Below are 26,342 nucleotides of genomic sequence, written 5' to 3'. Positions count from 1 at the left end.
ATGTCTGACGATGTTGCTGTGTATGGGCGGGGACTAGGTTCGAGACGATTCCGTACAGGCGGTCTGACTGTCTGCAAGTTGATGATCCCAGTCTTGGATTCGCGGCTGGATTGGGTTGAACGTGCTACAACAGTGATACTATGCTGACGTTGGTTCGTCATACCTGCAGAGATCTCGGCGTCACGGCGAATCTCCGAGGTTAGCACGCCCCGGTTCACTCACAGGTGAGCGGCTCCCTAGACATGTTGACACATGCGTTTGGTTGAGTGTATATGAGGAACCGCGGGAGGTCGGTGCAACGCTATGAAGATTATAGCGAAGAAGTGGAAGCCCAAATTCAGTAATTTTCTTCTCCGGAGGCGTGAAAGACAATTCGGCTTTTCGGTAAGTCATGCATGGCGTTGCTCTGGGCAAGGTCTCCCAGGAAGCACAACGTCTAGTAGGCAGATAGCTGCCGAAATTGTCGACAGAGGGGCTCTGCCAGTCAAGGCAGGTTTTGCAATTCCCAAATAAGTCTTGTTAGTTAAGAATATTCAGTGTCTTTCTTTTTGATTTGAGTCATGCCTTTGTCCAAGTTAAAGAGACGTTCGTAGGAAAGTACCGAGGGGGAGTGTTAGCTCTTCCAAAACGAGCACCTGCAAGTCGATGGTTTCCTAATACAAGCATGTAGAGAGAGTATACGAGGAGGGACCATAAGCGGCGCGTTAGTCAATCCGTACTGCTAGACTATAAAATGCAGTGTACCACCCTCTCCGAGGTGTTCGAGGCTCTTTGTTTCATACTCTCTGCTCCGGATGTTGAGCCAGTCGGGGCTCAAAATCCCACCCTGTTCATTCGTTCTTATGGCTGGAATCATGAGAACGTAGTGGACCTCAGGGGACAAAGACACTTGGATTTGTTAGCAGTGGGGAGATTTTTTGTAGAGCATACGTATGATAGGATAAGCCAGAGACCAAAACCTAACAATCAAGAGGGAACTTGGTCTTCCAAAGAGTACTGGATCTTGACTGCCCGGTTTGGACACGAGTTTACAGCAGGAACTACACTTTATGGGCCACTGTCTAAGCATACTGACCCATTCAAGGGCGTTGCCAAACCCATCCCAGGTGAGCGAGCCTCTGGTCTTTGGAGGATTGACGAGCCCTCTCTACAGCTAAAGGTTTAGTATCCAGCGACTTAACCAGACCGCACACTGGCACTGTGCTGATGGTACATGACAGATCTCAATATGCTGTACTTGAGTTAAAACTTGTCATGTATTCGATTGACTAGAAGCAACACGAACTGACCAAACTGATGCAAAATAAAAAGGGGAGCAGAACTTGGAGACGATCGTCGGATAACGTTATGGGCTTCTCAACCCTACCCAAAAGAATTTTTCCATGGGAGATGTCAGCATTTCACCGATTCGCTCCAGCGATTCTTTCCATTAGCCCCCATGCAGCGAGCTCTCGCATGTCGAACACGATCGAGCGAAAGAGGCCTGGTCGTGCCATCAAACTCTGGTTTTGCCCAGTAAGGTTAGTATGCACGATGGTGCGCATGTCCAGGAGGATACTGATTTCTCCCCGTTCCTACAATTTATAAATAACAAGAGCAAGGTTTCCCCTCCATTGCCCAATCCGATGGAGGCTGCGGGTTGAACCGATCAACTCACCGCATGGCAGACCGCAGCCAGTCAGTCAACAACGAGGCCACTAGCTTTCGCAAAATTCCGGCTGGCAGTTAAATGAAAGGTTTCGAGCAAAAGTGATTGAAATGAAGAGAGCTCAACAGGAGCTCTCGTATTGTTGTTTGACTCTGGGTCTGGTGTCTTCCTCAACGATTTTTAGGCAGCAGAGTTCGAGAGTCCGACGAAGTTAATCGCTCCATCCACACATCTTCTTAGTGTACAGTCTCCTCAGAGAGAGATGGTTCAGCGTTCAACGTACGGAGTAGTTATTCACTTGGCGCATTCCAGTTTAAACAGGCGTTATATATGTTGCAGGTGGCTTGTTGAATGCAGCTAGAAAGCGATGAGACCAAGCTTTTCTTGACGGTGACGCAGTCCGGAAAGGCAAAGTGAAAACTCAACTATCGTATTCACATAGAAGGGCATCTTTATAATCTAGTTTCTGATTAATAGGCCAATTAGAAACAGTTTTCAGCGGATCATCAAAATCATGTTTAGATTCAGGGGCCCCGGGTTAAATACACTGTTCTGCTAAAGTGAAAGGATTTCGTTAGAGAAGCATGATCTGGAAGAACATAGAGAATTCCGACTGGTAAGTACTACTTTCATCTACGCTACGGCCCTTCCTTGTCCTACTAGTCGAGCAGGATGGAGCTGCTGACGTTTAAAGATTGCGTGCCGAAGACCGTAGCCGGCGGTTTACCCAGCAACAGTGAAATATATTGGGTAGTCAAAATATATTGGAGTCAGAACAATGACAACGAGAATCTAAGCAACGTAAACCCTATCATGCTCATTTCATAGGACGACTTATTGTTAGCCTAGATCTTCTTGGTCAGGCTCCTAAGGGGCCGAAATTGTGCAATTTCTAGGATGGCGCCATGCCACTATGTAGTAGTAGTCCACCGCCCTCTTCCAGATTTATACCTTGTAAACATCATTACTCGTGTATGTTTCTATTTTCACCCATTGATTGAGACGTCTGTCCTTTACGTGGCTGTGCGTGGGAAATATAGTGGAAGAAGTAATGGTTCCCAGTTGGTTGACTGTTGTCATGCTGATTCAGTTCATCGTCTACCCAGATTTCGACTCAGTCTTCTCGTTCTTCTCGATGGAGGTTGGGCGTAATCGTTTCTTGCCAGATTCGTCGTAAAGAATAGCCGGTATGGTTCTTCTTCGTTACCACGGTGGTCAAGCCTCTCGTGGGAACTCCGCAGCAACAATGGTTCATGACAGATGGAGTGTCCGGAGCTTGACGTGTCGACCGTGACCGTCTCTGTAGCGTTACTCAGTGGACGAATCGCTGTCGAGATCTTCCTGGATACCGATGCAGTCACCTTTGTCGGCGCAACTTTTGTTGCCGATGAAGCCATCAAATTCGAGCCCCTGGCATCCCTCAATCGGGGGGACCAGCAAAAGCATCTGATGACGGCGATCCTCATCGTCCTATTCAGGGCGAGGCGGCGGCTCATGATCGAATCGCTGTGTCTCAGGCGGACTTGGATGAGCAAGAAGCAATTCGGCCACCTGTACTGCGAAATTCTACACATCTTTGGTGGTATCCATGCAATGGTTTTCTGTTGAAGTAGCTGACGATGAGCTCCTGCGTGTGATTGTGTATGTGTATGCTTGTGGCGCTGTTCTAAAAGTTTAGCCCTGGCAAGCGAAAGGCACAGCTCGTAAGACATGTGCGACTTCGAGTTGCCATTTTTGTAACATCCGGAATGCTGGGAATGACTCGATAGCTTCGACCTGTCTCGTGTATCGTCACCATAACAAGGTTCAAAGTTCCCAAGAAAACATAATTACAGGCTCATTTTCGAACCTGTACATTTTTCAAAGAATATGAACAGGCCATACGGAATTCATATCAACTTTTCACCTTTACGAGATATAGTTTCCATAACACATTTTTTTGGCGCCGTGCGAGGTCATCTCCGATTCTCATAGGTGGGACGGTAATTTACTCAGGCTTGACACTCACAATCATCAACAACCCGCCGTATGTACGTCTTCCTTGCACGCGAACTCGTGTCAATTACACGTTCTGGCCCCTCGATTGTCTCGAACTCAGGGTGTGAGGGTGGACGGACCTTGCCGGTTCACGGGGGAATCACTGGTGGCCTTCGATTGTGTTTCCGTACGTCTTCTCGGAATCGAAAACCGAATGCTTTCCTCCAATGTTCAGCTCGCGAATATGGGACTTGTCAGCGTGTCAGACGTCCGTCCGTCCGTGAAGTGTGTGTATGGAGTACGTGCCTTCAGGGGGGGGGGCATCGCAGCGGCAAGGTAGCAGATGACATAAGCCGCAAGTGGGTAGCGTCTTCGTCAGCCGGGCACTGGCTGGATTCCTGTACAAGCGCTTTCAGCTGATTAGTTCAAGAGGACTACGGTTGCAAGATGAGAACATTTACATGGAAACAGAGACGTATGGAGGTCCATTGAATCCAAAAGAATACAACATGTATCTATGAATACAATCCCGAGATAGTGACTACTCATGAAGAAATGCCCAAATTCAAAAGTGCGCCAATGCGCACCCGTTACTCCAGTTATCACTATTTTACCCAAAACCAAGTTCCATCGTGCCGCGTCGTAGATCATCACGCATCCTAGAGCTCCAGACTTGGCGTCTGGCCCTTGACGCGGCCAATCACTTGCTGTGGTGCGTACTTGGGGATAACCTCGTCGTCGTGCAGCATCTCGAACTCCTCGGTCGCATCACGGCCCATGAAGTTCATGATGGCCTGGGGGCCACCAGGGTGCTCCTCGAGCCAGTTGGACAGGTCCATCACAACACCCTTAACGACGACCCACAGGTCCTCTTTGGTGTTGTGCTTGGCGACCTCCTCCATAGTGAACTCCTTCTCGGGGATCGTGAACTCCTTGGGGTTGTTGGGCTTCGACGCCTTCTGGCCGTCCTTCTCGGGCGTGGGACCAGCGGCCGACGTGGTCTGGTTGGCAGGGATACCCTGACCACCGGCACCGCCAGCGTTGTTCCAGTCAATCGTAACACGACCAGGCTGGGCGGGGTCAAGGTGCAGGGAGATTTGGCCCAGACGCGATGTAGCGCCTCCGGCGCCGCTGAGGGCCTGCTGGAATAGGTAATTGCTAGCGGTGTCACCGGCAACGCGGCCGTAAACGACGCAGCCAAGCAGGGAAGAACCACCGAGACGGTTGGCACCGTGGACACCACCGGCAAGCTCACCGCAAGCAAACAGGCCGTCAAAGGGCTTCTGCTCGCTGTTGAGAACCTGGGCCTTGTCGTTAATCTCGATGCCACCCATAGTGAAGTGAAGCACGGGCTCCATCAGCGCGACGTGGAAGTCGTCATTGATATCCAGAGGCAGGTTGTGGAAGAACTTCTTGCCCCAAGGGTCCTTCTGCTTGCCATCAGCAATGGCATTGTAGGTGGTGAAGGTCTTTTGGAGGTGGTCGGGCTTGCAGCCGATCTCCTTGGCCAGCTCGGCGCCGGTCATCTTCTTCATCAGGCCACGGCCAGAGTAGTGGCGAGTGTGGAAGTCGAGGACCTTGGAGGCCTTTGAGTTGAGGACAAGTCTGATAGGGAACTTGTTCTTGTCCTTCTCCTTCCACATCATGCCGGACACGTAGTCACGGTGACCAAGCTCGTCGCAGAAACGGTCGCCATCGGCGTTGAGCAGGAGACCACCCTCACCTCGGAGGGCCTCGGCAGCCAAGAACTTCCACTTGGAGCCGGGGTCCTTAGGGTCGACCAGACCGGTAGGGTGGACCTGGACCTTGTCCATGTCGATACCGTTACCTCCGATGGCCATGACCATCTTCTGGCCGTCACCCGTGGCGTGAGTGCCGTTGGTGGTGGCGAGACCATAGGTATCGGGGCGGTGCTTCTTGAGCAGAGACGTCTCGCCAAAGTCGGCGGCGTAGCCACCGGTGGCAAGGATGACGGGTCCATCGACCGTCTGCTCCTCTCCGTTGAACTCATATGTGACACCGGTGACGGTGTTGCCGTCCTTGTTCAGGCCGGTAACGCGGGCCTTCTTGATGATCTCGACACGGCCGGGCTCGGTCTCGGCAAGCTCCTCAAGTCTCTGCATGAGAGCGTAGGTGATGGCCATACCGGGGAACTTGGCATCGTGGCCACGGTGAGTACGGGGCTGGGAGTGACCTCTGTGCAGGCTGTTAGGGGCTGTTTTCATCAAACGTTCGGACTCGTGAGCAACTTACCCTAACCGTGAGACGAGGGTGAGATCAAGGTTGAAAACATCCTGAAGCCACTCGACGGCGGCAGCGGACTTGTAGGTAAGAACCTTGATCAGGTCGGGGCGGGCCTTGTCACGGGCAGACTTCAGGGTGTCATCGTAGAACTGCTTGACGCTGTCGGCGATACCGGTGTCGACCTGTGTCCGGGTCAAGGCACCGTTGATACCAGAGGTGGCCTTTGTGGAGTTGCCACCGAAGAAGCCTATGCGACGAGGGTGTCAGCCTTTTTGCGATTTTGCGACAGGCGAAAGTGAAAGCGGGCAGACTGTGACTTACCCTGCTTGTCGAGGACGACGACGTTGCCTCCGGCGAGGTAGATGGTGTGCGCGGCACTCAAGCCGGACACTGGTGTTGCAAGTTAGCATGTGACAATGCCAGACGAGACGACATTGGAGAAAAGGAGCGAGAGGAAGAGGGCAAAGGGCAACTTACGACCACCACCAACGACGATAACTCTGGGTGCCATTTTGATTGAGGTGTGTTGATGCGCTCCGAAGGACAGGTATGGAGAACAAACAAAGAAGAAGATGGGGAAGGAAAGGTTGCGGGGGAGGAGGAGAGTTTGGATGGAGAGGTTTAAGAAGAAAATGGGAAGAGGAGTGTCCCTTCGTCGTTGCTACGCCGAGGGAAGATGGTACGGAGGGCGTGGGCCGTGGGCACGAGGTATCGGCTTTGGGGCCGAAAGCTGGCTGGCTAGTTGGTACAGTAGTACAGAGAGAGTCGGTCGCTGACACGGCGAGTCGTGAGCCGAGGTCGAAGCGCTGGAGGGAAAGCAGGGGGTTAGCACTATGGGACACAACTGGGCCGCCCGCCATGCTAGCGGGTTTTGGGCCGAGTTTGGGTCTGGGTCGGGGGTCGGGGTAGGGGGCGACAGACTGGTCCGGGGGAATTTGGGGAGAGGGAGGGGGGTTTGGGGGACTCTGGGCGGAAGCATTGGCGTCACTGATTGCGGACGTACCAGTAAGAATGTGGCTTTTGGTCAAGCGGCCGTACAAAGGATGAGAACAATGGGCACTGGAGACTAAGTACCTAGGCAACTAGGTAGGTAGGTAGGTACCTGGCAGGCCGGAGGGTGCGGGTTGCTTGGGGTTTGAGTGTGGGGAAACACTTTCCACTCTGTCTGTCGTCCGCCGACCCGCGCGTGTCTTCTCCTTTTTCAATTACAGGAGTAAAAAAGCGAATAACCTTGTCTAAAAAGTCAACAAACTTCTCCTTACCTCGAGACGACGCGACGGGTAATTGCGTCCGGTTTGCGGAGGGTTTATGTAGAGAGGCAAGCTCTGGTAGCAATTGGCGCGACCGGGTCCCCTCTGGCTTCTCGCAGCAATTCTGGCCGAGAAGGACCTGCTTTCGCTTCCTTCGGTGGTGGACCGCGAAGTGCAAAACTGGGGGAAGTGTGGGGGGGGGGGTGACTAAAAGCGTTGGACTGCTCTGCTCAAGCTTCGGGACTCTAGGCCCCGGCGGCTGCTCGCTGCTGTGGTCCAACGGGAGAGGGCGCATTACACACACAGGAAGACAAAACAGATATCAGACCTCGACATCGACATCGTCGCACGCTTGAGGCTCGAGAAGAGGTGGCAGACGGCAACTCGCTCGCCCCAGCTGTGGGCTGGGCTTTCACAAGGCAATTGGAGTAGTAAACCCGCTGGCGCAGAACGCTTCTGAAGACTTTTTTTTGCCGCCAGTTTCAGGCTGTTTCCTTAGGCTGCTGCCGTTATCTTTTGACATGTGAAGGCCACTCTCACGGGCATTTCTGGCGCTCAGCTGCTAGGCTGTGTGTGTGTCGTCCACCCTCTCTTTTACTCTCTTTACGCCCACAGACATCGACGAGACGCAAACTACTGCAAAGCTCGCCTCGTGTCAAGAGTGAACGGGTCATCGAAGACACAGGAAAATGTCTTCATGGGCATGGACTCCATCCATGGGACACGTTCTGTAACCCTTCTCCAAGCCCCTCCAGCCTGTGCACTTGCGTCGAGGCTACCGCAAGAGCAAGATTGACGGGCGCCTCTAACATTTACAGGCTACCTACCCAAGGTACCTACATCTATGAGCACGCCTCTTAACCCTGGTCTCTCCACACATAGATGCAGATGCGGCGGCATGCACCAAGTCAGATGATGCCCGGTCCGGAACCTTCACCACCTGACCGAGGATCTGCCACTGCATCTTCCCCAGCCGGCCATTGCGCATTGCCGTCCCCTCTTTTCGTCGCTGGGCCGACTACTAGGTCGCATTCCAGCCATGCCAGCTTTCCTCCTACTCCGCCGCCCTCGTAAAAGTTCACTTCTCCCGCGTTACCGCGTATGGCCGCCATCTCCAGTCTACCGCCTGAGAAACCTTTGGGGGTTGCAGGAGCAGTATGCACACCGTGCGGTAACCAATGCATTGACATGTGATAGGGGATCTTAGGGACAACAAGACCGGGCAGGTCTGGGCAGGTCAGATGATGTTCTTCCGCTGACGGCGAGGCACCCGGCTTGCCACCTATTCGTTTCAATTCGTCCTTTCATGAATCATGATGGCTTGTTGATTCCTGAGGACGTTGATATCGATGGCAGTGGTGGCTGCTGTTACTGAAGCTGAGGGTTTCCCAAGGGCCCCTCCCCTCTCTCTTCGAATACAGCAAAAAATCCCGAACGAGCGCTCTCCCTCGCGCTTCCTGACCCTGCCCCGACAGGTCCGCCCAGCTGGTGGTAACCCGCAACTCGAGACAGAAGTGGAGCCTCTGCCGTCTCCGCAATCGCTTGTTGCGAGACAAATGACTCCGAGGCGAAGACTCAGAGACTTTGCGACGCCTTCGGTCCATCTCGGCGAGTGCGCCCATCCTTAGGCAATGCGAAAAGTGAAGCTCTTGATGAGCGGATGGTCGTCATCGTATCCTCGGAAAACAAGCGCTTTGCACATCCAAGAGGTGTCGAGCAATGGGACGCGGCGCACACCTCACTTTCGCGTTACATTTGATGCAATTGAAAGTCGCTGGTAGTACTGCAAGCTGCGAATTACTGGAGCAGGGGTGGGTGATGTCATGTGTGTGAATAACCAATCAATGCCCTAACATTGCCTAAAAAAACCCGGTCTCGAGAAGAGTTTCGAGCCGCCGAACCGCCTGATATCTCAGACCAGTGCGTCACCGAGTGGTTTACGAGCCCGGTGTACTGCGTTCGTGCGATAATGCAGCCACCACGAATTCTGCTTTGACGTTGACGCCCACTCAAACTTATGATCCAGAAGCCATCATGAAACGGCCCTCCGCCCTGATTCTTCTTCTTGCTTGCACTGTGGTAACAGCGCAGCTCCGATCGCTTCCCGTCGAACGCTCCGGCCTTTACGCCCCGCGCTTCTTCCGCCAGAAACCCCTCGTGGACCCCATCCCCGCCGGCCCAGCAGCCATGTCGCCCTCAGACCCATCCGACTCCCGGCTGCCACCGCCGGCTCTGGACGGCGTGAGGCTCTCCGACGTCATGGGCCGCGACCGGAGCATCAACATCTTTGCCGGCTTCACACGCGACATCGAGTCCGCCTCCTGCCGCCTCGATGACCAAACGCGCAACACCACCGTGCTGGCGCCGCTCAACTCCGCCGTCGAGAAGTTGCCACGGAAGCCGTGGGAAGACCCCAAGGACTATCAGCGACTCGGGGAGAATGTGTACGAGGGCGATGACGGTCGCGAAAGGGCACAAAAGAATATCCAGCGCTTCGTTGAGGCGCACATGGTTGATATAAGCCCTTGGCCTGAGAACGAGAAGGTCAAGACTTTGGGTGACGATAGGGATGTTTGGTGGGAGAATAGGAACGGGACCAAGTTTGTGGGTTACACGCTAACCGCTACGTTGCTCGCAAGCGGAAACTGACAAAACGCTCAGATCCAGCCTGGCAACGTTGAGGTCATCAGCGTCGCCAGCACGGTTGCTAACGGCGAAGTTGTGAGTACCCCAAACACCAAACAATTTCTCACAAGCAGATTTGGTAGTAACTCCGGCTGACATGTGACTCAAACAGTGGATTATCAAGGAAGTCCGCAACTATGTCTAAACCTTTAGATTTGCGACGAGGGCCCATGGCCCGTGGCTGAATAGCTCAGATACAAGAGTGGATGGTCAATATGGCAGAGGTCGAAATACCCGATTGGCGCTTGGTGTGGAAAAGATATCTATCGTGTCTCTCACAGCAGGGGGACATCGCCAGAGAATTGATATGCTTCTCTTGACCTGCAGAAAGCTGTGATATTCAATTACCCATGCTGACTCTACGTTCAGGTCTAGGGTTTTGCTACTCTACCTACCATCCAGGCTGAGCCAGGTCTTTGCCATCAAATTTAAAGGAAGATACATGACGGGTATATGAAACTCAAAGTAATTAGTTCGTCCACCTGGCTTTGGGAACAATACTCGCAGAACTCCCTGCAGTGTTCGCAATACTGAACTTTGGATGAAATCCGCCCATCTGTGCCAAATCGGGATCGGAAAGCGGGGGTTCCTCGATAACGACCTTATCATCACGTGATGCGGCTTCTTCCGTGCTCGGCGGGTTCTCGTTCCAATCAGCCAGGAAGGGGTTTGAGTAGCAGCTACCAAGCTTGTAATCCGTCACGAAATTTCTCGTCGTGACGTCCTTGTAGGCCTTCGGTACCGCAGTTTGAGATCAGCCGTGTTATCCTCATGTAGGCACTATACTTTCTGCAGCATCAGTCTGTAAGTTCCTGGTCTTTTCACGATCCCTTTCTTCTGGGAGCTGCTGGCCGATGCAAAGCCTGCGTGGATGATGATCCAGCCCCCCTCAGGCTCTCTCAGTCGCGAAAGCTCCCACCACAACCCCTCCCTTCATGCGCCTGTCCTCCATGTCCATTGCTGACTTTTAAACGACAGAGGACGATCGATCTCAGGATGATGAGCGGTAAACCCGCTGACGAGGCCGACGCTTACGAGCGCGAGACAGAAAACCGTCGTCGTCTCGTCCAGGAAGCCGACGAAATGGAACGACGCGAACAAGAACAGGCCGACAGACGTCGCCGTGAAGGCTACCCTCCTGGGCCTCCTCATCATAGCAATGCCGGCTCGATCCCAATACACCAGCCCGTCGCGTCTCGCGCGATGGGCGCAATTCACAGCCCTGGCGGCCTTCTCGCAAACCACGGCTCAGGATCTTCTGGGCCCCCAATGCCTCTTGGTGCTCCGTCAGGACCTGGCGCCAACTTTGGCGGTCCCCTTCAGCCCGATAACAATAGACCTCCGCAGCACGGCGGACCGAGCAACCCGAATGCCCAGCACCAGATGTTCGCACCGATCCCGCACACGACCGTCCCTCCTAGCAGTTCCCTCGGTGCTGCCAGCGGTGGGCCTCCTGTATTCGGAGGCCCCTTACAGCAGCGCGATGCCCAACAACCGATGCAACAAGGATTATACGGTGGCGGTGGTGCGAACAGCGGCAGCGCTGCCACTGGTGCTGCTGTTGGCCAGGGTCAGACGCAACAGCAAGGGCAGGGCGGCATTGCCCATGGCCAACAGCCTATTTTGAATGTAAGTTAATATCTTCACTTGTGAGTTTGCATGACGCGAAAGCCATGTTTGCCGATGCTTTTGCCTGTGGCTTGACCATCCAAAGTGGAAACCAGTGTGGGCTGCTGTGCCGATACGGCCCAGGTCGCCTAGGCAGGATGCAGCGCCGCGCCGCCCCGCGCGCATATTACATCCTCTTCAATCCCTCCATGTCCATTCGCGCCTCTTCTTCATCATTTCTCATCTTACCCACTGCCCCAAACAATGCGAATTCCATCAAACTGCTCGTAGTCCGGGAATCACACACGACCGCAGCCATGGCGGATAAGGCGGACATGGTCACTGTATAGCTTGGGACCGAGTTGACCATTGGCGGTGGAGAGTGGGCTAATCATGAATGACAGGATGCCTTGACGTATCTAGACCAGGTCAAGGTACAATTTCACGACCAGCCCGACGTGTACAATCGCTTCCTCGATATCATGAAGGACTTCAAAAGCCAAGCGTAGGTGATCTACCCGCCGCCTCATTGGCGCGGCTGACCGTAACAGGATCGATACTCCCGGGGTTATCAACCGCGTCTCGGAGCTTTTCGCTGGCCACCCCAATCTGATCCAAGGCTTCAACACCTTCTTGCCCCCGGGATACCGAATTGAATGCGGAGCTGGTAACGATCCCAACACCATCAGGGTCACAACGCCGATGGGTACCACCGTTCAATCCATTGCGGGTCGAGGCACGCAAGTCGAGGGTCACGCGCATCCCAGCGGTGCCTCGCAGCCGCTTTTCCCTCAGCGCGGAAACAACTGGCCGCAGCAGCCGCCGCCGCCGCCGCCGCAGCAGCCCCAACATAGCATCGAGAGCCCCGAAGCCAACTTCAGCACGCCTGTGCAAAACGGTCCTGGGTCTTTTGGCCCTGCGGCCCAGAATCTAGCGGCGGCTTTCGAGGCACAAGGCGTGGCTCAACAGCGTGGCCCTCCTTTGCAGGGTGCTGCTCACGCGAATAACGCACAGCAGCCGCCTCGCAACGCGCACACCCCTCCGGTCGGGGGACCCGCTAACATGAATGGTACTACCAACCAACAGCAACAGGCAAATTTGGAACGCCGCGGACCGGTTGAGTTCAACCATGCTATCAGCTACGTGAATAAAATCAAGGTCAGTCTACCTGGGCTTTCTCGGCCTCACCTTCCCCAGGCTGAGGCCTCGCGCACTAACCACGCCGCAGAACCGCTTTCAGGATAAGCCTGAGATTTACAAACAATTCCTTGAAATTCTCCAGACTTATCAGCGTGAACAAAAACCCATACAGGACGTTTACGCTCAAGTTACGACACTGTTTCATACCGCACCTGATTTGCTTGAAGACTTCAAGCAGTTCTTGCCCGAGTCTGCTGGACAGGGGAAGGGAACACCCGGACGACCCAGTGACGAGCTCCCTCCCGGCCCTGGTCCGAACCAGACCCCTCAGCCCAGTATGAGCGGCCAGAAGATGCCCCCCCTGGGCAGCTTCGCGCCCCCTAGTGCTTCGAAAGAGAACAACAAGAAGCGGCCTCGGACAGACAAGCAAACACCCGTTCCTGTCCCAGCCGTCGTCGAGACCGCGCCCCCAGCTAACAGAGCTGCTCCGGGCGCCCCTTCCACTACCGGCGTGAACAACAAGCGGGCGAAGCTGGCGCACAACAAGACACTTTCTTCCGATGCTCCTGCGGTTGAGCCAACTTTGACACCAATCCTGCCGGAGCCCTTGGGACCTCCAGCGTCGTCCACCACAAACTCGGACGAGATTGCTTTTTTCGAAAAGGTTAAGAAGTACCTCAGCAACAAGACCGCCTTCAACGAGTTTCTCAAGGTCTGCAATCTTTTTAGTCAGTCAATCATCGACCGGAACACGGTGTTCCACAAGGGTAGCGTTTTCTTCGCCGCCAATCCTGAACTTCTGGGCTTCTGGAAGGCGTTCCTCAAATACGAACCACACGAGGATGTCGTCGATAATCGACCTGCTCCGCCTAGCGGTAAAGTGTCATTGAGCAATTGCCGAGGCTACGGTCCTAGTTATCGTTTGCTTCCCAAGAGGGTACGTCTGGCCTATTTATGTCACAGGCTGTCGCTAACTTTCTCACAGGAGCGTCTCAAGCCTTGCAGTGGCCGTGACGAACTGTGCAACTCGGTCTTGAATGATGACTGGGCCTCCCATCCAACCTGGGCCTCTGAAGATTCAGGCTTCGTCGCCCATCGCAAGAACGGATTCGAGGAAGGTTTGCACCGCATCGAGGAAGAACGCCACGATTATGACTTCAACATCGAGGCAAACCTCAAGTGCATCCAGCTCTTGGAGCCTGTGGCTCAACAGATCAGCGTGATGTCGCCACTGGAGAGGGAGCACTTCCAAATGCCACAAGCTCTAGCTGGGCACAGCACATCCGTTTTTAAGCGCGTTTGCAAGAAGATCTACGGTGACAAGGGCCCTGAAGTCGTCAACGACTTGTTTTCGAACCCGCTCAACGTCGTTCCAATCGTTTTGACCCGCATGAAGCAGAAGGACGAAGAGTGGCGCTTTTCCCAGCGTGAGTGGGAGAAGGTTTGGCACGCTCAGGTCGAGCACATGCATCTCAAGAGTCTTGATCACATGGGCATTCTTGTCAAGCAAAACGACAAGAGGAATCTATCAGCCAAGCACCTCGTCGACGTTATCAAGACAAAGGCTGAGGAACAGAGGCGCCAGCGTAGCTTGAAGGGCAAGGCCCCGCGTCATCAGTTGGTATGGGATTTCTCCGACAAGAAAGTCGTCGTCGAATTGCTTCGTCTGATGATGCTCTACACCGTCAGCAGCGGTCAGCACAGCGTTCCAGAGAAGGAACGCATTTCCGACTTCTTCGAGACCTTCATTCCTGCGTTCTTCGATATTCCCGAGGAAGAGATCGACGGGCGGTTACCCAGGCTTCAGGATGTGTCGGAAGAGGATGACGCCGAAGAGACCGTCCCCGCCGAGCTTACCAATGGTCGCAGTCGCCGTGCCGGCAGAAGGGGCGATCTGCTTCGTGGTGTGCTTGACCCCGGTCGTAACGGTTCCAAGCCCCGAGCGCAAAAAGAGGGAAGCGCAGCATCTGGCAGCAAAGAGACAACGCCTGAAGTGGGCTCGGCCAACGAAGAGGAGATGCCCGATGCCCCCGAAGATGGCGCTGGTCCCGAAGTGTCGAACGAACGCTGGATGCCGATCGTGCCGCAACCCATTGTCACGACGGGAGACGATGCACTTCTGACTGCTGATGGCGAGCTGAAGGCGGACGGGTTCTTCTCTCGGCCTTGGTACAACTTTTTCTGCAACCAGACCATTTTCGTCTTTTTCAACGTATTCCAGACGGTTTACACACGTCTCAGAGACGTCAAGGAGAGCAAGGAAAGCGTCCTCGAAGAGATCAACCGCGTCAACCGACCACGCCCGGCAAAGGATATCGGCTTGGCTGACAACACTCTGAGCTACTTCGGCCCGAACGACGACCCCTCGACCTTCTGGCCCAAGACCCTTGAACTGGTCGAGGAATACATCACTGGCGATATCGATGAGGTCCGGTATCAGGATGTTCTGCGCCACTACTATCTGAAGAGTGGTTGGAAGTTGTACACCATCCAGGACCTTCTCAAGACGCTTTGCCGCCTCGCCCTCACCTGCAGCAGCACCGACGCGAAGGAAAAGACTCCGGATCTCATTCAGCAGTATCTACACAGCCGTGAGAAGGAAGAGACAAACTACCAGGCCGAGATTGCCGCTCGGAAGTATGCAGAGAAGTGTGTTAAGGACGGGGAGATGTTTGTCATCTGTTGGGTAAGTTCAAGTATATGCCACTCTACTTGACGCGACTAATATCCATTCTTTTAGTTCCCGCAGAAGTCGGAGGCTTCAGTCCGCTGGCTGCAACGCGAAGATACTACGTTCTACATGGATGAGATGAAGGCCAAGGACCGTTGGCAATACTACATCTCATCGTTCATCCAAGTAGAGCCAACAGAAGGTGTGCCTCGTCACAAGCTTCAGAAAACGGTTCTGGCGCGCAACCTTCCTTCTAGCGACGAAAAGTTTGAAGACAGTCAGATCCCTAAACCCGTCTCTTTTGATGAAGATCTTTCCATCAGCATTTGCCTGAACTCTAGCAAGATGGTATGGAAGGCCGGCACGTCCGAGTACTTTGTATACGACAACGTTCCCAAAGACAAGGAGGGCCGCGAGCGACACCTCGAGAGGCTCAAGAATGCAAGCAACAAGCGCGATACCAAGCTCCGCGAGAAGTTTGTCTTCAACAGCCCTTGGATGAAGGGCATGAGCCAGTCTGATGTCCAGAAGTCTAATGAGGGCTGGTCAAAATGGCTGAAGGAGGGCACAGTGCCCTCTTCTGACGCCGGAGACGCAATGGACACCGCAGAGTAAAACAGTGCCCTGTAGCGTCCGTTGTTACTGATTGGCACCTTCTCACCTCTGGGTTCACGCGATGACGACTGTGGTCTTTGCGAACGAGACGGAGAAAGAAACGGCAAAGACTGAAAATTCACATTACGAAGATACCAGGCGGCATAGCGGTGCAGAGCGGCATGACTGCCATGTTACCCAGATTTGCATGGGTTTGTCTCTTGATACCCCGACCACGCGCGGTAAAAAGTGGGAGGGGCTGGCATGGGCTGGCGTGGAACGGGTTCGGCGTTGTTTGATTTCCTATTTCGATTTCAACTTTATTTTGGTGCGACGAGCAGAGAGGAAATCGGCTAAAGGTCGTCATCGTCGGGAAGAGGATTGTGACTCATCTTAGAAGTGTTGAGTGGGTTGCTTTTGCTCCTAATCGTTCACGAGTGTTTCCTTTTCGATTTATGCATTCCCTTCTCCGAACTTGAATTCTGCCAGTGTACAATAGTTGTATTTACACATCAATGCAATGTTACATCGACTAATATCATTCTTCAATGTGTGCAGTGACCAATCTAGTCCCCTCAGGGTCCACCACACGAGGCCGATATCGCGGCAACAGAGCTCCATGGTAAAAGACCTTCAAGACTCGTCATGAATACTCAACGTAGACCATGCCCAAATTTCTCGCTGGCCTTTTGAGAAACGCAGTGTGTGTGGAGTTTTTATCAGATCATCTAATCAATCAATCGTGGATCTATCTACCTACCTGAGGAATAAACAGAAAAAGGCGCAAAACACGGCAGCCAAGTGGGAACTGTGCGGAACCGGAAGAGAGGTTGCATCGTTTGATTCGTGATATTATGTAACTAGATAAAAAAACCTGCAAGGCCGCCCATTGCGCTTTATCTAAAACGCTGGCATGCTAACCTTTTGGGGGAGGTGATTAAACCCGCAGCGTCGACCAGTGATGACAAACTCCCACGGGGTTCCTCTCCTCGGCGTCAAGTATCAGCAAAGTTGAAGGACTTAAAAAAGGTGCAAGGCTCCAAACGGCATGTCGCTGGCTGCGCGCACGCTTCAGAACGCCAAGGCCCCACGTTCTCCCGTGTTGACTATTTGATTCGGACTGCATGAGCTCGGAGTTCCGGGACTTGATTTGTGTGTTTGTGTGGGTTTGTTAGCTTCGCGTGCTTTATTGCAGGCTCTCAATAACAATGGCAGAAGCTCCACCGCCGCCGTTGCAGATACCGGCAACACCGATCTTTGCCTTCTTCTCACGGAGGACGGTCGTGAGGGTGGTGACGATACGAGCACCGGAGCAGCCCAGGGGGTGTCCGATAGCGACAGAGCCACCAAATACGTTGACGGTCTCGGGGTCAAGGTTGAGCAGCTTGATGTTAGCGAGGGCAACGACGGAGAAAGCTTCGTTGATCTCGTAAAAGTCGACGTCCTTCTCGGTGAGACCGGCGTGCTTGATGGCCTTGGGGATGGCCAGAGCAGGCGCGATAGTGAAGCGCTCCGGTTCGCGGGCGGCATCGGCCCATCCGCGGATCTTGGCGATGGGGGTGACGCCGAGCTCCTTGACCTTAGCCTCGGACATGAGGACAACGGCGGCGGCGCCGTCGTTGAGGGGGGCAGCATTGGGGGCGGTAACGGTGCCGCCGTTGGGAATAAATGCCGGGCGCATGGCCTTGAGCTTATCGACGTTGAGGTTCTTGACCTCGTCGTCGCGGTCGACCTTCACGTTGGGCTTGCCGCGGCCGCCGGAGACCTCGACGGGGGCGATCTCCGTGGAGAAGATGCCGGCATCGGTGGCAGCTTGAGCCTTCTTATAGGTGTTGATGGCGTACTCGTCCTGCTGCTCACGAGTGAATTCGTGTTCCTTGGCGCAGAGCTCAGCGGCCATGCCCATGTGCTCCTTCTTGCCGTAGGCATCGGTCAGGCCGTCCTTGAGAACACCGTCGACGAGGGTCTGGTCGCCATACTTGGCCCCATTGCGGAGGACGGGAAGGTAATGGGGGGTGTTGGTCATGGACTCCGTGCCTCCGGCGACAACAATGTCCGCGTTGCCAGTGAGGATGGTCTGAGCACCAAGGATGATCGCCTTCATGCCCGAGGCGCAGACCTTGTTGACGGTCGTGGCGGCAACGCCCTGCGAAAGACCGGCTCCGAGAGCGCATTGGCGGGCAGGGGCCTGTCCAAGGCTGGTTTTGGGTCAGAGTCTGCGAAAGATGTTTGTGTTTTGTCAAGGGAATCGTTGGTCAAACGTACTTGGCGGACAGGACATTGCCGTAGAAGACCTCCTCGACGTCCTCGGGCTTGATCTGGGGAACTCGCTCGACGGCAGCTGTGGAGGGTTGATGTTAGCTTGTCCCGCTGCTCGTCTCGAACCGTTGATAAGACATCTGCGTACCCTTGATGGCGTGGGCACCCAATTGAGTGGCGCTCAAGCTAGACAAAGAGCTGGAAGACAAAAGCAAACATTAGCCTTCTCGGTTCAAGCGGTCAAGACACCCAGTGTCAGTGTCGGCAGCGGGGTCTTATTCGTACCCCAAAAAAGAACCGACGGGGGTTCTGGCGGCAGAAACGATGTAGACGGGGGGGAGGTTGGCCATCTTGAAGGTAGTTGCAGTGTCCTTGGGGAAGTTCAGAAGAAGATGTGTGACAAAAAGAGCCGGTAACTGTTCCGTACTTGAATGAGCAGAAAGAGAGAGTTTATCGGCCAATTTTTTGTTGGGTGTCGGTCAGTTATCAAGAAGTGTAGCCTAATAACCCCTCGCCGCCTTTTGAATGTTTGGTGGGGTTACTCCGACCCTGCGCGCGCACCGCCGCTCTGGTGGCTCCGGTCCGTCGGAGCATAGACCCTTGTCAAACTCCACTCAAGGTACCTGCTGTAGCGTTAGAAGGTGAGACCAATCGGAGAGCTTCAGCCACTCAGCCTCGCAGCCACTGAAGTAATCAAGCCACACTCCAGCCTTGCAAGAAACTTTGCGAGCGGCGTCATCTAGCTAAACGCGGTTGCGCCTGGTTCGAGCATCCTCACAGCCTTTTGGCAACCCGCGACGAACACCTCCTCCTTGCATCACCAGACGCCAAGATGGATGACCTATACGACGAGTAAGTCCGAACACGGCATGGATGACTGGGCCATCTGACTGACACACTGGACAGGTTTGGTAACTTTATTGGCGAGGATGTCGGCTCCGAAGAGGCGTCCGAAAGGGGAGCGGAGGGCGCCTACGTTTACGGCGACGACGCCAGTGAAGCACCCGGGGCTACTGGTCAGGAATTGATGGAAATTGACGGTTCGCACAGCTTGCACTGCTGATGTTGGACGATATTCGACTAACTTGAGGAACAGATGATGGCCCATCGAACGCGATCATCCTGCACGAAGACAAGCAGTACTACCCGACGGCGCAACAAGTATACGGAGATGAGGTCGAAGTACTGGTACGAGAGGAGGACGAACAGCTACTCACGCAGCCAATTATTGCGCCCGTTGAGCAAAAGAAGTTCAACATTGAGGAGGCCGACCTGCCGCCAGTCTTCTTCGAGCGAAGCTTCATGACAGACCTTATGAACTTCCCCGACCAAATTCGGAACGTCGCGCTGGCAGGACATCTCCATCACGGAAAGACGGCGTTTATGGACATGCTGGTGTTAGAGACCCACGACATCACCGACAGGCTCGAGCGCCGGGTCGGCAAGAAGAGAGACGAGCAGCTCAGATACACCGACGTACACGTTGTCGAAAGAGAAAGAGGTGTGTCAATCAAGGCTTCGCCAATGAGCTTGGTGTTGCCGAGCTCTAAGGGAAAATCCCACTTAGTCAACATTTTGGATACCCCCGGCCACGTCAACTTTGTCGACGAGGTCGCGACTAGCCTGAGATTGGCCGACGGCGTCTGTTTGGTTGTTGACGTCGTGGAGGGCGTTCAGGTCAACACCGAGCAGATTATCAAGCACGCAGTTCTGGAGGACATACCCTTGACACTCATCATCAACAAGATGGATCGTCTCATCTTGGAGCTCAAGCTGCCGCCCAAGGATGCGTACTTCAAGCTCAAGCATGTGATTGAGGAGGTCAACACCGTCATCGAAAACACAATTCCAGGAAAGGGTGAGGCAAAGCGTATAAGTCCTGAAAAGGGCAACGTCCTGTTTGCTTGCACAGACATGGGATGGTGCTTCACTCTGCAGTCGTTCGCCAAAATGTACGCCGACACCTACGGCGGCATCAACACAGAGGACTTTGCAAAGAGGCTGTGGGGAGACGTCTATTTCAACCCCGAGAAGAGGAACTTTACGCGCAAGCCACTGGAAACTCGCTCGAGCCGGTCGTTCGTCAACTTCGTTCTGGAACCCATCTACAAGGTCTTCACACACACCATCAGTGACAGCCCTGAAGATTTGAAAGTGGTTCTGAGCGGTCTCGGCATCACTCTGAAACCGTCTCAGTACAAGGCCGATGCCAAGGTGCTGCTGAAGCTTGTTTGCGAACAGTTTTTCGGTCCCTCAACCGGGTTCGTCGATATGATCGTGAGCCACATTCCCTCACCCGACAAGTCTGCGGAGAGGTATTTGGAGAAATACTACACAGGCCCTCTGGACACGAAGGTGGCCCAGTCCGTGAAATCCTGCAACCAAGATGGGCCGTTGGTTGTTCACGTTACGAAGCTCTTCAGCACAGCAGATGCCAAGAGCTTCTATTCGTTTGGTCGTGTTCTGAGTGGCACAGCTCGTCCTGGCATGCAGGTCCGAGTCTTAGGAGAAGGTTACTCAACAGACGATGACGAAGACATGGCCATGGCAACGATTTCCGACGTGTTTATTGGCGAGTCAAGATACAACATCTCCACGGATGGTGTACCGGCAGGCAACTATGTGCTTCTTGGCGGAGTCGACAACTCCATCGTCAAGACAGCAACACTCGTTCCGCCCAAGCTCGAAGACGATGAGGACCCCTACATCTTCAAGCCTGTTACGCATTTCACAGAATCCGTTCTTAAGGTGGCTGTTGAGCCTATCAACCCTTCAGAACTCCCCAAGATGCTTGACGGTCTGCGGAAGATCCAAAAGAGCTACCCGCTGATCACCACGAAGGTCGAGGAGTCAGGAGAACACATCGTGCTGGGCACTGGCGAGCTGTACATGGACTGTGTTCTGCACGATTTGAGACGCCTATACGCCGATATGGAGATCAAGGTGTCAGATCCCGTCACACGATTCTGCGAAACAGTCGTGGAACAATCAGCGACAAAATGCTACGCCATCACACCGAACAAGAAGAACAAGATCACAATGGTGGCCGAGCAGCTGGACAAAGGCATCTCAGAAGACATCGAGTCAGGCAAGGTCAAGATCAGGGACCCTATCCGCAAGACGGCCAGCTACTTCGAAGAGACTTACGGCTGGGACAAGTTGGCAGCGAGAAGCATCTGGGCTTTTGGTCCTGATGAGATGGGCCCTAACATCTTGCAGGACGACACATTGCCCTCCGAGGTAAGTAAGGCCTTGTGGCTCATTCGGGACCCATGGGAGTTAAGCAATAAACTAACAGAAACCGCAGGTCGACAAGAAGCTGCTGACAACGGTCAAGGAGACCATTCGCCAAGGTTTTAGCTGGGCTACTAGAGAAGGTCCCCTGTGTGAAGAGCGTAAGTCCTTATTTCCCTTGCCCTTGTCACTCCCGTTTCCTATCTTCGTGTCGTCCTTGGAACCTGCCAGCTGTCCCGCCATTGGTCCCTGACCAGGCGGGACTAGCTCACGGGAGGGTCCTACACACATGGAACTGGGGTTGGGGTTGGGTTCTTGGGCATGGCTTGCATTAGCAGCGAGACCATTGCTTCGCTCCCCTACCCCAACCTCTCCGACCAAAACCTGCTTCTGCGCACGAGACCTCATTCTACAACCATGCTTCTAGGGGGCTATGGTTGACCGGGGATGGGGGCACGGCCCTCAGCAGAACGTCTTGCCCCCACATCAGGCCATTCCCCGGCCTCTACTCCCCGGCCTCTACTTGCCCACCGGTAACCAACCGCTAACGACATTTGCGTTCGACAGCCATTCGAAATACAAAGTTCAGGATCACCGATGTGTCGTTGGCGTCGGAAGCCATCTTCCGTGGTGGCGGTCAGATTATCCCCACCTCTAGGCGGGCCTGCTATTCCTCGTTCCTGATGGCCTCTCCTCGGTTGATGGAGCCGCTGTATTCCGTCTCAGTGACGGGCCCTGAAGACTCTGCTACGGAGGTTTACACGACGTTGGCCAGACGTCGTGGCCACGTCCTCCAGGATGGCCCGGTGGCCGGCACGCCCCTCTACCGCGTCAACGGGCTGATTCCTGTCATCGACTCATTTGGTTTCGAGACGGACCTGCGCATTAAGACCAAGGGTATGGCCATGGTCAGTCTGACGTTTGACAGCTGGAGCATTGTGCCCGGTGACCCTCTTGACAAGGAGGTCATCATTCGGCCCCTGCAGCCAGCCAGCGCCCAGGCCACAGCTAGAGATTTTGTGCTGAAGACCAGAAGGAGAAAGGGTCTCAGCGAGGACGTGAGCGTGGCGACCTTCTTGGAACCCGAATTCTACCAGAGCCTTATGGAGAGTGGTGCGCTTGGCGACTGAGGTCAAATATCTGGTCATGTACGAGGAGGGCATGAGCGGCAGCATCAGGAGTTGGCGGCTGCGATGCTGAGTTGTTCTGAAAGCATTGCATGACATGGCATGGCATGGCATGTATGGGTTAAGGGGTCATGCATGCCGTAGATCAGGGCATGGTTTGTTGGTGGAGCGGTGCCTCTCAGGTGACGGGGCCGTGAAAAAGTGACATCCGTGTGAATAGATGAATCGGCATGAGACGAGCAGAACTCGGGCCGTTGTGTATACCAAGAAACCACTAAAACTACACGCTGAGCGTCTGCCGCTTTTTGTTTGCCATTGATGTCTCCCGGTGCGGACTTTGATGGAGTTTACCCGCTTGGTGCCTTCTATGAATGGACTCGGTGGAGGGAGCGCGTGGTGGTGTGGTATGCAGGATATGTGCAAATTTTATGGTCCAAGATGCTTGAACTAATGCTTCACTCACATGGATCACTGACAACCCTTCAGCTTGTGCTAGCCTCGAAGATCAGACGGGTACCGGGACACCGACGACGAGCTCGGGTCGGGTCCCGGCGCCGGGCGTGTTTGGCTGACGACGTCTATCTGAGTGGCCTTGTCAATCTTGCTACCTCAGGCTCAGCATTGTTTGCTCTTGTCTAACAAGTTTGGCTCACGAACAGATACATGCATGCATGTCCGTCCATAAGAGAGCTACTAGGGGCCACTCTGCATACCATCCAAGTAAGGCAAGCTTGCAACCGTCAGACGGTTGATTAGCTGATTTTCTACGCTTACATGGATGGAGACTTACTGACGGACAGACTGAGTCGGAAACTCGGTTGAAAGCTGTGTGGCCCGGTTTTATCGACGACGGTTTCAACGCGATTCAATGATCGAACTACACAAAAAAGAAAAAATTGTAAACTGCCCAGAGGCGGATTCGAACCGCCGTCAACACGGATCGCTGTATAGAAGAACCACAACGTATCATCCTAACCAACTAGACGATCTGGGCGAATTTATGCGGAACCCGGAGAAACCTGGTCCTTGCTTGCCAGTTCGGACCCTGGCAAAGGCTCATGTACCCGAAGATTTGCATTTTCAAGAAATATGTCCCGCATCAGGATCCGGTTACTGTCAATAACTCCACGGAGTTTGTGTTGTTGTCATTGTTTTCTTTCTTGTTGTTTTCCGCTAGACCTTTCGCTGGGGTTTCGTCGCGGTTCGAAAAGTGCAGTGCTATCTATCCTATGCGCATTCTTGACCTCAGGAATTGCATCGTCAGCCTCAAGTGGCATTTTGCCTGTTGATAAAATCAGATGTCCCTGCTTAGACAGACGGGAAGCCTAAGTATTGTATTCGGCTTTTTGACGAGGCTACAATTCTGTATTCATCCAGACCCGACCAAGGTATAAGGACGCTTATTCGTCAGGCTTCGGTGTGCTCTGTTCTGGGGATTCGTGCGAACACGTAAAGTCGCTACGCAGATGGTTAGAAGCCGCGACGAACCCCAATGTCCATACAGATATGTTTGGATGAGACAATCTCCCCCTCCCCCTGTGAAATGACGAGATTTCGTGCTTCAGATACTTCTTCTTGCAATTGATATTGATATTAACACTACATTCAGGAGCTGTGAACCTAATGTCGCCCAAAATGATACACCAGCTTGAGTGCCGAGCTCGATATAACCACATTTCAGGCTCTGTCACAGAACGCTACGGAGCAGATCCTCTCCAATATGTAGCATGCGCACCATATTTGCACAATAGACCCTGTTCACTCACAACAACATATATATGGGCTCGCGCTTATGCTTCAAGTCGCTCCCAGCAAGCAAGTTCAACCTCGAAGCAGAAAAGACGTATTCAGAGATATATGAATATGCTGGTCGTAGCTGTAATGGCATGCTAGAGAGACAACTGGGTTTGCAAGACAGTCCACGAGCATTCTGTCAAACTCAAATATGAACTTCTAAGATGGTAGATAATTTCACAACTACCCCGAGAACTACTAATCAACACAAACGGGAGGGCTCATGAAGTTGACGGAAGCATGCCACGTCGGCTCGCTGGAGGAGACCAGCGGCATTTCCTAATTGCAAATAGAACATATATTGCCCAAAGTATATCACGAAGATGCTTGTACTCTTAACGAAGTTCGAAGGGAGCCACATGGCTTGGCATGTCCAAACATCGTGAAACAACTCCGTGCCGTGACTTAAAAGTCCGCGTCTCCAGATCAAACCAGAAAAGAAGCGAAACCTTTGTGACAACTTCAGCGACCCCTTCGTCACTGTTTCCCCTCCTGGGACAACACTTGCCCCTTGGTTCTAGACCGCATCTCCCTGCCAAAATAATCGACGGTAACCACGGCATTGCTGACACGAGATGGAAAAGCAGTTACAGATGGACACGGTTCTTCTGACACGGCCAAGCTCATTCTCCATAGTAACAGCACATCACTGCCCAAGTTGAAGGCCCCCAAAAGAAGTGACAATCCGTCAACAACATATCAAGTCGCATCGAGATTCGAACCCCGAAGTAAACCCCTTCCAGACCGGAGAACTCGGCCCAGGACTTGCCAAAGATGCTAAATGATGCTGGCCTTCAGCTCCCTTCCCCCCCGATCCGACACTTCCGACAAGCGACGTCCCGTCTCCCCTCCCGCCCCCTCCTATGTTTATGCCTCCCACCTATGTTTCCCCAAACCTCATCGTCATGGCCGGCCGTACGGAACGCCGATCGACTGGAGATCGTCCAACGGCGCCAGATGAGAATTCCCTTCACTGAGATCCCCTTGCAACCCCCGGAACCCGGAATTGAGCCACACAGCTCCCTAGTCATTTAACGACCGGTCAATCGTCATTCATCTATTGCCTCGCCGCCGCCAGGTCTGTGTCGGTCCTTCAAATCGGAGTTTCTTCCCCCCCCTGTCTCCCCGTCTACTGTTAGAACACTGGACGGAAGTTTGAAGCTGCAGCTACGTCGCCCCTCTTTCGCATCGCCTCACCCCCCCTTCTCACCCCTCGCTTCTATTCGCTCCAGCCATCTGCCCCTCCCTTCATCCTTTATCCCGGCAGACTGGACTCTGGCGTCTCGCGCTTATACAGACAGACAGACAGACACACACACACACACACCGACTTTACATTACGCCAGCCTCTTCAGGTGAGAGAGACACCGAGGAGATGGAAAGACAGCCAAACGACTAAACTAGTTTTCTGGGTCCGGTACAGGGAATATGGAGGTTGCTTTCCTCAGACGGGAGAAAGATCTGCCCAACGATCAAGGCATCTACCAGCCGAGGGACGCCCGTTGGAGCGGCTGTGGCCAACGGGGTTCAGCCCTCCAACAATTTGGCAATTATTGCTGTCATCTTTGTCGTCCACGCCCCCTTGTTCCTCTGGATTCCAATGGCCCCCATATCCCGGTTTCAGCAGCGCTTTCGCCGCCGTTGCCCCGTATACCAGGGAAACGTGTAGGTAGTATTGGGAAACCTGTGATACCCCGGCAAACCTTCAAAGTCCCTTAGCCCTCCCACAGACCCACCGACGTCGTCTAGACATTGTGCGGGCAGTGGGCACGGCTTTGACGCTACGCTACTGGCAAAATATCGGCCGGTACTTCATTAGATGGACGAGGCGATGGGTCTTGATGGCGGCGTGGGTTCCAAAGTTCGATCACCCAACTCTAAGCCACGCGAGCGAGAGAGAAAGAAGCGCACGGATGATGGAAGTCTGTTGTCTCAATTTTTGCCTCTGAACCTCGAGCGACGCCCCAAACGGGGGTTAGCCCTGTCTGTCCATTCCAACGCAGAGCGGAAAAGAAGGCGGGAATCCACCCTCTCCTCCTTTTCCCCTAAAAAAAAAACCCTACCCAAAAGAACTTGTTTCTTGACACCTCGCCACGCCTTTTCGCCGCGGT

At 53.8% G+C, this 26,342-nt stretch overlaps 6 protein-coding genes across 6 annotated transcripts; 4 read left to right on the top strand and 2 right to left on the bottom strand.

Moving 5' to 3' along the window:
- Positions 1–4,122: 4,122 nt before the first annotated feature.
- On the bottom strand, positions 4,123–6,755 carry CDEST_12248 (Putative succinate dehydrogenase/fumarate reductase flavoprotein, catalytic domain superfamily). The gene is made up of 4 exons (XM_062928404.1): positions 6,347–6,755; positions 6,191–6,259; positions 5,879–6,116; positions 4,123–5,821 (listed from the first exon to the last, which is right to left on the bottom strand). The coding sequence occupies exons 1-4, from the start codon at positions 6,378–6,380 to the stop codon at positions 4,285–4,287; spliced, it is 1,878 nt and encodes a 625-aa protein (XP_062784455.1). The 5' UTR covers positions 6,381–6,755; the 3' UTR covers positions 4,123–4,284.
- A 2,249-nt stretch (positions 6,756–9,004) lies between these two features.
- Positions 9,005–10,347, top strand: CDEST_12247 (Putative FAS1 domain-containing protein Mug57). Its single transcript, XM_062928403.1, has 3 exons — positions 9,005–9,723; positions 9,781–9,840; positions 9,917–10,347. Exons 1-3 carry the CDS (start codon positions 9,154–9,156, stop codon positions 9,947–9,949), a joined length of 663 nt encoding a protein of 220 aa, XP_062784454.1. The 5' UTR covers positions 9,005–9,153; the 3' UTR covers positions 9,950–10,347.
- A 152-nt stretch (positions 10,348–10,499) lies between these two features.
- Positions 10,500–16,352, top strand: CDEST_12246 (Putative transcriptional regulatory protein Sin3). The gene is made up of 7 exons (XM_062928402.1): positions 10,500–10,608; positions 10,783–11,433; positions 11,817–11,917; positions 11,964–12,570; positions 12,641–13,489; positions 13,538–15,238; positions 15,293–16,352. Exons 2-7 carry the CDS (start codon positions 10,801–10,803, stop codon positions 15,836–15,838), a joined length of 4,437 nt encoding a protein of 1,478 aa, XP_062784453.1. The 5' UTR covers positions 10,500–10,608; positions 10,783–10,800; the 3' UTR covers positions 15,839–16,352.
- Positions 16,353–16,558: 206 nt separating this feature from the next.
- CDEST_12245 (Putative thiolase) lies at positions 16,559–18,591 on the bottom strand. Its single transcript, XM_062928401.1, has 4 exons — positions 18,362–18,591; positions 18,225–18,274; positions 18,083–18,158; positions 16,559–18,015 (listed from the first exon to the last, which is right to left on the bottom strand). The coding sequence occupies exons 1-4, from the start codon at positions 18,424–18,426 to the stop codon at positions 17,004–17,006; spliced, it is 1,203 nt and encodes a 400-aa protein (XP_062784452.1). The 5' UTR covers positions 18,427–18,591; the 3' UTR covers positions 16,559–17,003.
- A 221-nt stretch (positions 18,592–18,812) lies between these two features.
- On the top strand, positions 18,813–22,911 carry CDEST_12244 (Putative small GTP-binding protein). Its single transcript, XM_062928400.1, has 5 exons — positions 18,813–18,928; positions 18,983–19,116; positions 19,173–21,316; positions 21,384–21,471; positions 21,878–22,911. Exons 1-5 carry the CDS (start codon positions 18,909–18,911, stop codon positions 22,438–22,440), a joined length of 2,949 nt encoding a protein of 982 aa, XP_062784451.1. The 5' UTR covers positions 18,813–18,908; the 3' UTR covers positions 22,441–22,911.
- A 1,689-nt stretch (positions 22,912–24,600) lies between these two features.
- CDEST_12243 (uncharacterized protein) lies at positions 24,601–25,420 on the top strand (the record flags this gene model as incomplete). The annotated part of the gene is made up of 3 exons (XM_062928399.1): positions 24,601–24,745; positions 24,819–24,959; positions 25,030–25,420. 3 exons carry the CDS (start codon positions 24,601–24,603, stop codon positions 25,206–25,208), a joined length of 465 nt encoding a protein of 154 aa, XP_062784450.1. The 3' UTR covers positions 25,209–25,420.
- Between the last annotated feature and the right edge of the window lie 922 nt (positions 25,421–26,342).

Source organism: Colletotrichum destructivum, chromosome 8 (genome assembly GCF_034447905.1).
Source record: "Colletotrichum destructivum chromosome 8, complete sequence".
In the NCBI taxonomy this organism is placed as follows: domain Eukaryota; kingdom Fungi; phylum Ascomycota; class Sordariomycetes; order Glomerellales; family Glomerellaceae; genus Colletotrichum; species Colletotrichum destructivum.
Note: the sequence above shows the minus strand (reverse complement) of the source record. Positions and strands in the feature narration are given on the sequence as shown.

Bases quoted from the DNA above. Each gene is read 5' to 3' on its own strand.
- CDEST_12245 (XM_062928401.1), bottom strand. From the start codon at position 18,426: ATGGCCAACCTCCCCCCCGTCTACATCGTTTCTGCCGCCAGAACCCCC. The intron at 18,159-18,224 runs GTACGCAGATGT...AACCCTCCACAG, and splicing joins GGGTGCCCACGCCATCAAGG to CTGCCGTCGAGCGAGTTCCC. The intron at 18,016-18,082 runs GTACGTTTGACC...ACCCAAAACCAG, and splicing joins GGCAATGTCCTGTCCGCCAA to CCTTGGACAGGCCCCTGCCC.
- CDEST_12247 (XM_062928403.1), top strand. From the start codon at position 9,154: ATGAAACGGCCCTCCGCCCTGATTCTTCTTCTTGCTTGCACTGTGGTA. The intron at 9,724-9,780 runs GTGGGTTACACG...CAAAACGCTCAG, and splicing joins ATAGGAACGGGACCAAGTTT to ATCCAGCCTGGCAACGTTGA. The intron at 9,841-9,916 runs GTGAGTACCCCA...TGACTCAAACAG, and splicing joins CGGTTGCTAACGGCGAAGTT to TGGATTATCAAGGAAGTCCG.
- CDEST_12246 (XM_062928402.1), top strand. From the start codon at position 10,801: ATGATGAGCGGTAAACCCGCTGACGAGGCCGACGCTTACGAGCGCGAG. The intron at 11,434-11,816 runs GTAAGTTAATAT...CATGAATGACAG, and splicing joins GCCAACAGCCTATTTTGAAT to GATGCCTTGACGTATCTAGA. The intron at 12,571-12,640 runs GTCAGTCTACCT...ACCACGCCGCAG, and splicing joins GCTACGTGAATAAAATCAAG to AACCGCTTTCAGGATAAGCC.
- CDEST_12248 (XM_062928404.1), bottom strand. From the start codon at position 6,380: ATGGCACCCAGAGTTATCGTCGTTGGTGGTGGTC. The intron at 6,117-6,190 runs GTAAGTCACAGT...CTCGTCGCATAG, and splicing joins CGTCGTCCTCGACAAGCAGG to GCTTCTTCGGTGGCAACTCC. The intron at 5,822-5,878 runs GTAAGTTGCTCA...CAGCCTGCACAG, and splicing joins ACCCTCGTCTCACGGTTAGG to AGGTCACTCCCAGCCCCGTA.
- CDEST_12244 (XM_062928400.1), top strand. From the start codon at position 18,909: ATGGATGACCTATACGACGA. The intron at 18,929-18,982 runs GTAAGTCCGAAC...CACACTGGACAG, and splicing joins ATGGATGACCTATACGACGA to GTTTGGTAACTTTATTGGCG. The intron at 19,117-19,172 runs GTTCGCACAGCT...CTTGAGGAACAG, and splicing joins GGAATTGATGGAAATTGACG to ATGATGGCCCATCGAACGCG.